This window comes from Entamoeba dispar, genomic scaffold (genome assembly GCF_000209125.1).
Source record: "Entamoeba dispar SAW760 scf_1105229464085 genomic scaffold, whole genome shotgun sequence".
Lineage (NCBI taxonomy): Eukaryota > Evosea > Mastigamoebida > Endamoebidae > Entamoeba > Entamoeba dispar.
Window position 1 is genome coordinate 4,648 of NW_001856016.1, and position 10,545 is coordinate 15,192.

At 25.2% G+C, this 10,545-nt stretch overlaps 8 protein-coding genes across 8 annotated transcripts, besides 12 other annotated features; 3 read left to right on the forward strand and 5 right to left on the reverse strand.

Moving 5' to 3' along the window:
- Positions 1-122: part of a microsatellite that runs on past the window's edge.
- A 96-nt stretch (positions 123-218) lies between these two features.
- Positions 219-791, reverse strand: EDI_242310 (uncharacterized protein; the record flags this gene model as incomplete). The annotated part of the gene is made up of 1 exon (XM_001741815.1): positions 219-791. One exon carries the CDS (start codon positions 789-791, stop codon positions 219-221), a length of 573 nt encoding a protein of 190 aa, XP_001741867.1.
- A 179-nt stretch (positions 792-970) lies between these two features.
- Positions 971-1,537, forward strand: EDI_242320 (uncharacterized protein; the record flags this gene model as incomplete). Its single annotated transcript, XM_001741816.1, has 1 exon — positions 971-1,537. The coding sequence occupies one exon, from the start codon at positions 971-973 to the stop codon at positions 1,535-1,537; it is 567 nt and encodes a 188-aa protein (XP_001741868.1).
- Positions 1,538-1,715: 178 nt separating this feature from the next.
- Positions 1,716-1,743: a sequence feature (AT_rich).
- Positions 1,744-2,541: 798 nt separating this feature from the next.
- Positions 2,542-2,712: a sequence feature (AT_rich).
- Positions 2,713-2,728: 16 nt separating this feature from the next.
- Positions 2,729-3,300, forward strand: EDI_242330 (N-terminal acetyltransferase C complex catalytic subunit MAK3, putative; the record flags this gene model as incomplete). The annotated part of the gene is made up of 2 exons (XM_001741817.1): positions 2,729-2,875; positions 2,932-3,300. 2 exons carry the CDS (start codon positions 2,729-2,731, stop codon positions 3,298-3,300), a joined length of 516 nt encoding a protein of 171 aa, XP_001741869.1.
- Positions 3,301-4,893, reverse strand: EDI_242340 (coiled-coil domain-containing protein, putative; the record flags this gene model as incomplete). The annotated part of the gene is made up of 1 exon (XM_001741818.1): positions 3,301-4,893. One exon carries the CDS (start codon positions 4,891-4,893, stop codon positions 3,301-3,303), a length of 1,593 nt encoding a protein of 530 aa, XP_001741870.1.
- Positions 3,411-3,431: a sequence feature (AT_rich).
- Positions 3,568-3,668: a microsatellite.
- Positions 3,866-4,012: a microsatellite.
- A 185-nt stretch (positions 4,894-5,078) lies between the features above and the next one.
- Positions 5,079-5,150: a sequence feature (AT_rich).
- Positions 5,143-6,471, reverse strand: EDI_242350 (uncharacterized protein; the record flags this gene model as incomplete). Its single annotated transcript, XM_001741819.1, has 1 exon — positions 5,143-6,471. One exon carries the CDS (start codon positions 6,469-6,471, stop codon positions 5,143-5,145), a length of 1,329 nt encoding a protein of 442 aa, XP_001741871.1.
- Positions 6,472-6,628: 157 nt separating this feature from the next.
- Positions 6,629-6,982, reverse strand: EDI_242360 (uncharacterized protein; the record flags this gene model as incomplete). Its single annotated transcript, XM_001741820.1, has 2 exons — positions 6,629-6,880; positions 6,932-6,982. The coding sequence occupies 2 exons, from the start codon at positions 6,980-6,982 to the stop codon at positions 6,629-6,631; spliced, it is 303 nt and encodes a 100-aa protein (XP_001741872.1).
- Positions 6,981-7,033: a sequence feature (AT_rich).
- A 6-nt stretch (positions 7,034-7,039) lies between these two features.
- EDI_242370 (uncharacterized protein) lies at positions 7,040-8,107 on the reverse strand (the record flags this gene model as incomplete). Its single annotated transcript, XM_001741821.1, has 1 exon — positions 7,040-8,107. One exon carries the CDS (start codon positions 8,105-8,107, stop codon positions 7,040-7,042), a length of 1,068 nt encoding a protein of 355 aa, XP_001741873.1.
- Positions 8,108-8,274: 167 nt separating this feature from the next.
- Positions 8,275-8,305: a sequence feature (AT_rich).
- An 849-nt stretch (positions 8,306-9,154) lies between these two features.
- Positions 9,155-9,229: a sequence feature (AT_rich).
- A 71-nt stretch (positions 9,230-9,300) lies between these two features.
- Positions 9,301-9,373: a microsatellite.
- EDI_242380 (protein serine/threonine kinase, putative) lies at positions 9,367-10,158 on the forward strand (the record flags this gene model as incomplete). The annotated part of the gene is made up of 1 exon (XM_001741822.1): positions 9,367-10,158. One exon carries the CDS (start codon positions 9,367-9,369, stop codon positions 10,156-10,158), a length of 792 nt encoding a protein of 263 aa, XP_001741874.1.
- Positions 9,474-9,617: a microsatellite.
- Positions 10,159-10,545: the final 387 nt, after the last annotated feature.

Sequence of the window (10,545 nt, forward strand, 5' to 3'; positions counted from 1 at the left end):
AAATGAATATTGAACTTATTTGAATATTTACAAAAAAAGAAAACAAAAGTTTATAATGGATAAGTAACAAACTAATTGTATGAAACAACAAAAATAAATAAATAAAATAAATGAAAAAGAAAGTTCAGTTTAAGTAAATTGAAAATATCATAAAATTATATGAAATGGACTTTTTTAATCTTATAACAATTGAATAAATAACACCCAATTAATAAAAATCAAACAACAACACATTTGTTTGATGAATGCTGATTTTCAGATTGAATTGTCTGAGTTTCAAATTTGGATGGATTTTCAGTGATAAATTGATTAATTGTTTTGAAATAAAGATCAAATAATTGAGAATCATCACTTAAATCAAATTCATAGTGTTTGATTTGATATTTTAAAGAAAGTTCCATAATTTCTTCATTACTAACTTCCCTTTGTTCTTCACATCCGAATCCAACAAGAACTCCCATTGAATTACAACCAATTCTTTGATTTACTTGCTCAAGGGTTGTTTGAATAAATCTAAATGTTGATGCATCAATTATATTGTATACAAAGTAAATAATGTGTGCATTTGAAATAAATGATTCAGTGATTGTTCTAAATCTTTCTTGACCAGCAATATCCCATACTTGCATTTTAATAAGAACACGATCAATAATAGTTGTAACAAATTTAAAATTAACACCAATTTTTAACAACTTTGTTGAATTTCCTGTCAACTTCATCATTCGTTGTTTTACATCTTGTGAATTTCCAATTAGTAGACTTTTAAGATAAATAGGATTTGAGTTACTCATTTATAGAACTATTAGTTCATTTCAAAAAAATCATTATTGACTTTTATCATTTTCTCTTTTCTTGTTTCATTCTTCAAAAACATCGGATTTGTGATATTATTACTATAGTTTATGAATTATTACCAATAATATGAAAAGAAAGATAGATAAGAAATTAATTAAACAAAAAAAAAGAATAGATGATACATTCTAAGTGTGAAACACCAATAGATCCTTTTAAAATTCTCGAGAAATATTACAAAGAATTACCAATAGCAAAACACATTTTAATTGAACATGGAAAATCTATATATTGTAAATGTGAAGAAGTCAATGCAAAACACCTAGAGTATCATATTAACATGGAATTCATCAAAGAAGTAGCATATCTTCATGATATCGGTATTTTTCTTGTTGATTCTCCACAATTTGGATGTAATGGAAAAGAGCCATATATCAAACATGGAATATTAGGTGCAAATATCCTAAGAGAACTTGGATTAGAGTATCATGCACGTGTTGCTGAAAGACATACTGGATCTGGAATTGATCCAACCCAAATTGTTGAACAACATCTCCCATTACCTACAGATAGAATATTATTACCTAACACAATAGAAGAGAAACTATTATGTTATGCTGATAAGTTCTTCTCAAAATCACATTTAGAAGATACACTAACACATCAAATGATTAGAGAAAAACTTCAAAAACATGGGAATGATGTGATTCAACGATTAGATGATTTGTTTAAAATGTTTGATTAATAACTCTTTGTCTATTATCTTTTTTATTTTTCTTTGACTTTTATCTCACAAAATAAAGATTATTATGTGAATATCATTTCAATAAAGAATATAAATGAAATCTTAAATAATAATTTCAGGAACTCATATGAATAATCTTGTATTAACAATTATTTTTTTTTTGAAGATAGAATGAATGATAAATAAACAAAATAATTTAATTTAAAGTTACCTATCCATCAATAATTATTTATTCAGCATTACTAAGTATAAACTAGAACATAAATTCATTATAAATACATTAGTATTTATAAGTGTTATTGATTTTAATCTTGAATTACTCATCAATATCTAATATGAACAATCACTAATGTCCATCTTCTCTTCCCATTGTTCTATGAAATTGTTAATTTCATTTATACTTAATCAATTAATTCTTTTGTGATACCTTTTTACATTATTATGATAGCAATAAACTGTTTTATGCAAGGTAGTTATGTACATGTTTTTACATCCATAAAACATGTTTTCTAAAACATCAAATTCATAAATAACCAAATACAAAATATGAAAATTAAAATGAAATCATAACAACTTCTTAACTTGAAACTTCAGAGTACAAAAGAATTAAATGATTATTGATTTTATAATAGAAGTACTCATAACCTCAAAGGTTTTTTTAACAATTTCATTAAAATATTTTTTGTCTTTGTAAATTGTTCTTTTTAAATTAGTTATTTTGTTTCAGTACCTATTAATACACCTGTCTCTTTACTACAATAAGTCCTCTTACTCTTTCAAAGAATATTGATTTTATTTACGTTATTAAAAAGTCCCAGTTTAAATTTCATTAGTACTGTAGTTAGAAGAGTATTATTATCAATTAGATTAGTTATAATTTAGATGAGAAACACATGTCTTTAATGAGTTTAAAAAGGTTAGTTTGTCTATTTGATTGTTTAAAAGCCATGTTCTAAAAGGATGGTTTATCTTTTAATGTTGTTATATGATTTTCTTTATGTTAGATAAATTTTATATTAATTTTATTGATTATTTAAAAAATTATTAACTTTTAAAGTAAAAATTAACATTTTAAAATGAATGAAATTTAAAAAAAGAATTAAAATATTAGTTTAATATTAATTTTAATTCTATTATTTTATCATAAAAACAAAAACTTAAAAAAAGAAAAAAAACTGAACTTAAATAAATATGAGTGAATCAATAGAAATTGTACCATATACCGGAGAAGAGCAAATAGGTTATATCATGGACTTAATGAAAAGGACATTGTCTGAACCATACTCTATCTATACATATCGATATTTCTTAAAAAGTTGGCCACATTTATGTTTCTTTGTTTGTTATTAATTCATTTAACTTTTTCAAAGAAAGTTCCAATAATAATATTTTAGGCAAAAGATAAAACAACAAATAAATATGTTGGATGTTGTATTGGTAAACAAAGTATTCAAAACAACCTTCAACAAGGATACCTCGCTATGTTAAGCGTTGAAGATAATTACAGACGTAAAGGAATTGCTACATTACTTTCAATGAAATTATTTAATACAATGATAGAAAATAAATGTGATAGAATTGTTCTTGAAACTGAAGCTGACAATGTCAGTTCTTTAGCATTGTATACTAAATTAGGATTTGTTAAAGAACAATTTCTAAATAAATATTATATGAATGGAAGTGACGCCTATCAACTTACATTAGCATTAAATCCTAATGGAGTAACAAAACAATTATCATTAATAATTGATGAAGACAAATAATTAATCTTGATTACATTTTTCTTCTTCAATAAATCCATCTAATTCTTCAGTTAAATTCTTCATTTTTCCTTTTAACAATCCAATTCTTTTCTCTTGTTTTTGTCGATAAGTTTTTTTATAAATTTTAATTTGCATTTCAAGCTTTTTTTTTTCTAATGTTTTAAATCTATTAGAGTCTTGTGTTGATTCAACTCTTCTTTGTTTTTCTAATTGACTTATATTTATCTCATCTTTCTTCATATCAAGTTCACCATTAACTTTAATTAATTCTATTACCTTTTCTTTCTTTTGATTATTTATTAATTGTTTTTTTTTCTCTAAATCTTGGACTTTCCTTTCTTTTCTTGTTTTATCTCGTTTTATCCTTTGAATTAAAAACTCATCATTGTCTTTAAGATCTTTTTCTTTTTCTTTAACCTCTTTTAGTCTCATTTCAGCTTCTTGATACTCTTCTTCTGCTTGACTATTTTCATGTAATAAATTAATTTCTTTTTCACTTTCTTTTTCAATTCTTTCTATCCTAAGGTCTGCATAATTCTCTTTATATTCTCGTTGCATGATAATGTCTTTCTTTTCCATTTCAATTAACTTCTTTTGACTCTCTATTTTTATTCGTTTCTTCCTTATTTGATTCTTTTCTTTTAGAAATTCTTTCATTTTTTTCTTTTCCATTTGTATTTTTTTCATCAACTTTTCAATTTCTTCTTCTTTTTCAACAACTTCCATTTCAGTTTGTTTATTTTGTTTTTTTACTTTAAGATAACTCTCTTCAACTTCTTTCTTTATCATTTTCAATTTCCCTATTTGAAATTCAAGTTCAATCACTGAACATGAAACTTCTTGAACTTGTTTATTCATTTCTTCGAACTCTGCTTTTTTTCTTTCTAACTGTCCTTTTTTTCGTTGTTCATTTCTCATCATTTCACTAGCTTCTGTATCTTTTTGATGTACTAACCGTTGAAGTTCTTTTTGTTGAAGATGAGTTTGAGTTATTGCTTTTTGAAGAAGAGCCCTTAATGAAGTTAGGTCTTGATACTTTTGAATTATATCAGATCGAATCATATCATTTTCTTGATTATATTTTTGAAGAGCCATTTTCATTTCATCTTCAGTCATGTCCACTTCTCCTAGTTCTTTTTCTAATAGAAGGATACGATCATTAAGCACCTCTTCCTCTGCTTTCATTCGGTCTTCATTTAATGAAAAATCATCTTCTATTTCTTTATCGCTTTCTTCAAAGTCATCGAATGGTGGACTTTGACTTGAATTATCGGTTGATTCTACTTCATCTGCTTCAATGATATGAAGTAACTTTTGTGTATTCTCTACATTAACTTCTTGATTCGGTAAGAACAGTCTCATCCATTGATGTACTGTATTTGTTATATCTTCTTCCTTTTCAATACGTCTCATAGAATATTTCATATCAATTAATGACATTTGCCATAACGTACTAAGAATTTGTGAATAAACTTCTTTTTTTGGTTGTGTCAAATCATCTGAAGTTAATGTAACCTTTGCTCCAAGTAATTGACATTGTTGTAAAACTATTTTATTATATTCAATCCTTTGAAACAAATTTCCCTCACTCATCGTTTTTAAGGTAGGAGTGTCATGAATAGAGTTAATAATTTTAGGCAATATGTATTGAGCCTCTTCAATCAGCTCTTGAAGAGAATTAGGTATTGTGCAATAAACATTTAAGAGTCCTATTAAAATAGGAAAGTCATAAACTTGTTGCATTTCCTATAAAATAGTCTCTAATGTCATTTTTTTGCTATTTTTATTTTTTTCATTTTTAAAAGAAAATTTAATTTATAATAAATTATGTTATAATAAATATTATAATTCTATAGGAACATCATCTATTTGATTCATTGTGCTTTGATGCATTGAAAATGTATTCAAAGGTTTATTTTTATTAACAGGAGTAGGGCTGATAGAAGTGTCTAATAATTTACATACTTTTAATAGAAGGACAGAACAGTCATTAACACATTTCATTTGGTCATCATGAACACAAATAACAGAACCATCTTGTTTAGTATTTTTTTCTTTTTCTTCCCTAAATTTCCTTTTGACACTTCTACATTTAGCAGTCAAAGGAACAACCCTAGAGTATTTTCCACTAAATTCACTTGCAAAAGTAAATGGTTGATGAATTCTGTTTGTGACGCATTGAATACCAATCCCTTCACTTTCACTAGCATCTTTTATTAGATCAATTAATGTTTGATCATATTTTTTAAAGAGAAATCCTTCTTTTGAATAACAAGAAATTGTTTCAGAATCATCAAGTTCATCTAAACAAATAATAGTCGTATTTTTTGGATTAAACCGTTCATCTTTTTTATGTCTCTTTAAAAATGCTCGAATTCCTTCATGACGTTCTCCAATAGAAGTTGTTATAAGAAAGATAACAGAATAATTCTCTAATACTGGAGAATTATCTTCTTTTAATCTTTGGGATAATTTCATTAAACATAAAGATGTAGCAAGTCCAGATACTTTATTTTTTTTTCCTTCAATATACATAGACATAGAGAAAAAAAGAATAATAGTAGAAATAATAGAAGCAATTGGTATCAAAACAAAATTGTTATACACTTCTCCAATGATAAAACCAATTAAGATAAATATAGTTAAGATATATAAACTAAAATGAACTAAAATTCCTGTTAGATGATACATAACTCCAGAATCTTTTCTTATATCAGAAATATGAGAAACGAATAACAATGTTCTTTTAGGGATATCTTCTTCATGCAAAGACCCATTTATTACTCCAAAAAGATTTAAAGATTGCTTACCTGGTAGAACAAAATCTAAAACAGAAAATTGCATTTCATATATCAACCAATAAAGTATTGTTCCTATTAAGGAAACAATAATTGTTGCTAATGGACTTAAAATACCACATACCATTATTCCAACAAAATATAATGAAATTAATAACCATTTATGTCTTGTAATATAGGGACAAATTTTAAAAGATTCTTCTTCAACAATATCACAGACCTTTTGTAATTCCCCTCTAAATTGTCCCATTGTGAGACTTTCATTTACTGAACCAAATGGACGATCAGAATATTGAGAAAGTAAATACTGTAATAATTTACTTGTAGATGAGTCTAATGGATAAGTTGGTTGATCCAATTGATCAGTTTCCATAGTGAATATATTAAAGTGAACTAATCTTTTTATATCAATCCTCTTTGAAAAGAAGAAAGGGTAATTTAATCTGGAGATTCAATCTTGTCAATGAATTAAATATTAATATAACGAAAATGTCTAAGAAATAAGAAAGAATTAATTCAAACAAGTAACTTTAAATAAATAACTCTGGATACTTATTTAATAAATCAGTGTGAGATGTAAATTCATAAGACCCATCTTTCCACCTAACATAGATTGTATTATTGAGTAACGACTTCCCAATAATTTTCATTGGAATATCTGAGGCTGAAAATATGGCATTATACTTGTTGAGTAAGTCTTTATATTCTGAATTTTCTAAATCTTGTTTCATTTCCCATGTTGATTCATGACAGTCCCATTGGACTAAATACTCTGTGATGTTCTAGTGTGTGATGTTAATTTTATATAAACCCAAATAGAACACCAAACAAACGTTTTGGATTCTATGAGATGTAATAACAGGGAATTCTTGTTTCAAGTTCATTAAATTTATTTACTAGTTTTAATGTATAATAAAAAATTGAAATAAAAAAAAGTATGCTTAGTTGGTAATAAAAAGATTTCCTTGAGAAAATTGTTCTTTTAAAGAATCTGGCAAATGAGTTTCAGCAACACCTTCCAATGAATCAATACTTCCTAGGTTATTAATAAACATTCTATTTAATGAAGTTGGTAACTTAACTATAATTCTTGATGTATACCTTGCTTCATTCATAAATAATTCATTTAAACAAATACATTTAGAGAGGTCAATAATCTTATTTTTTGGTGCTTCAACATCAGGACGAATTCCACCTTGAATTTCTAACCGAGTTGGTAAATACATTTTCAATAATTCGTAAAATCTAGGATCAGCTGTCATTTTTGATGATACCTGGAAATTATATGGACAGAATGGTAATAACACAACATTTGGTTTCATAAACAATGCTTCAAAGTCATCAAAGTTAATCATTACAATTCCTACTTTTTGTGTTGTATTACTAACTAATTCATTAACTTCTTCAATATCTTCTTTATGTAGCCAATCAATAATAAATATAACTTTTGTTTTCATTTGTAATTTTTTACTTAATTCTCTTAAATAATGTAATCTGTTTGAATCACATCTGATAATAACTTTATGAAGATAATTAAATTTAGGTAATTGTTCAAATAATTGTTCAATAATATTGTTGTTATAGTTTTGTCCAACTCTAATTACTATTTCTCTTAAACTAATTAAATTAGAGAAATTAGGATTAAACGTGTATGCTGTGTCAATTCCAATAGAACAGATTTTATCTGATAATTTACGAAATATAGCATAGTCTGACGATCCATTTTGCATCACAAATTTATGAACATTAATCAGTGGAATATTTTCAAGTGATTTAACGTTCATTTTTTCTAGTGAATTGTAATCTACATAAAACGTTTCAAGACCATCAAATACTTTTAATTCAAATAATGCATTCTTATATCTTGAATTGGAAATAGCAACAGCTAATGAATTAAGTCCATAACATGGATTAATTTTTGTTCTTGAAATAGCCTCAAGACAATCATGGTTTACTTGAACAAAAACTTTAAGAGTTTCAATACTATCTAAATATTTTACTACATTCATTAGATATACAACTTCTAATGACTACAAGTTAATATTTTATTTGTTTCTAATTAAATATCTTCAAACCATTGGTATGAATAAACTAATCGTTTCTAAGTTCTCTTTTTACACTAAAAAACGTTTCGCACTTAGATTGACTTTCTTTTTTTTTTTTAAGCTTTTCAATCATTATAATTATTTAATTATTTTTGATAAAAAGATACTTTGTTATTTGGTTTATTGAATTTTGATGTTTTTATAACTTCTGAATAACAAATGTCATTAATCTCTCAATAAGAAATATGGGTTTGTTTGGTATAAAGTTATCAAATCAATAAACGTCAGTTGAACTAATCAAAGGAGGATGAAAAAAAATCAACATACCTCCCAACAACTTCTAACTCTTAATTCCTATCTTATTAAAATTATGTTACTAAAAGTTAAATTATCCAAAAAATTAAACAACTGCGTGAAGTGTTATTGACACAACGACTTAGACTTCAATTAATTTAACAACAACATTAACAACTTGCTACTCTATCAACGCCAATTTAGATCGCTCTAACCAACTATAAGTCTTTAATTTCTCAATTAACCAAAATACAATAACAAACACTTTTCATAATTTTTGATTGTTTTGTTTCAATGACCAACACAAACTAAAACATCAATAACTAGTACTGTGTTTTTGTTAACCTGTTTATGTCTTTGTAATATTACCAATCAAATTTAATGCCTATGGATTGGGTAATTTGAGAAATTCTTACTTCAGCTCAACAAATTCGTTTTTAAGGTTTTTGTGAATTCCTTTAATATTGAAACGCTGTTCACTCAGCTATGGAGTATCTACACTACTGTTTTCTCCGATAATTTTTATCGTATGTGATAAGTTTGTTAAGAGTATTCTCATTGACAAGTAGTTTATGTACTATTCTTTTTATTATAACTAGCTGTTATTTTATTTGGTTTTTTATGTTCTTAATTCATTAAAACTTCCCATCAACTAAAGTTATCTGAGAACTTCAGGTTAGTTCTGTTGTACTAAAATAGAATGTAATAATGAAGATGAATATATAATAATAAATAAAGAATGTATTCATTATTCAAATATTAATAAATGTAAAGAAACAAAAAATAATAAATGTTCAAAATGTTCATTTTGGTATGGAATCAATGAAGAAGGAACAAAATGTAATAAAGAAATAATATGGTGGATGATAATGATAATTATCATCATTATACTTATTATCATCATTATAATAATTATAATTATAATTATAATGATTAATTACATTATAAAACGCAAAGAAAAGAAAGAACAAGAGAAAACAACAACAATATTTAAAATTTCACAATCAAATATCAAATTTATATCACTTGGAGATGGAATAATAACAAATAAAAAAGAAATAGAAATAGGAGAAGGAGAAAAAATTGAAGTAAATAAAGAAATCAGAGAATTAATATGTATTGGAAATGAAAAGAAAGAAAAAAAGAAAATACAAATAAGTAGTAAAGAAGAAAATGAAAAATATTCAATTAGAACAAACCCAAATATCATTACAATTGAAGGAGGATATGCATGTGAATTTGAAATATTCATTACAATCAAATGTACTACTAAAATTAAAGAACAAATAATGATAATTAGTAAAACACTTAATAAAACACAAGAAGAAATAATTAAAAGTATTTCAATTAAAGGAGAAACACAAATATCAACACGACTTGATCCCGATGAAATAAAAGAAGAAAATAAAATAGGAGAAGGAACATTTAGAATTGTATATATAGGAGAATTTAGAGGAAATCAAGTATCAATTAAGAAAATGAAACAAATTGATAAAGATGAAGATAAAATGAAAGAATTTGAGAAAGAAGTAATGATGTTAGATAAAATTCGAAGTGAATATATTATTCATTTTTATGGAGCAGTATTTATTCCTAATAAAATATGTATTGTAACAGAATATGCAAAATATGGATCAATACAAGATTTAATTAATAAAAGAACAAACACGGAAATACCTAATAAAATAAGAATTAAATTCATGATAGATGGAGCAAAATGAATTTCATATCTTCATTCAAATGGAATACTACATCGAGATATTAAACCAGATAATTTTCTTGTTATAACAATTGATGATAATATTGAAATTATTGTAAATTAACATATTTTTGAATTTCAAGAAACATTAAAATAATGATGACAAATATGACATTCACAATTGATAATGAACATCAAAATATAATACACATAAAATATTAAATCATTAACATTATAAAATAACATCCGATATATATTCATATTCAATAACAATGTTACAAATCATTACATGGCAAGATCCATTTCATAAAACAGAATTTAAATTTCCATGGAAAATAGCAGAATTCATATCAACAGATAAACGATCAATAATAATACAAGAAGTTGAAGAAGACATTAAAGAAATTAT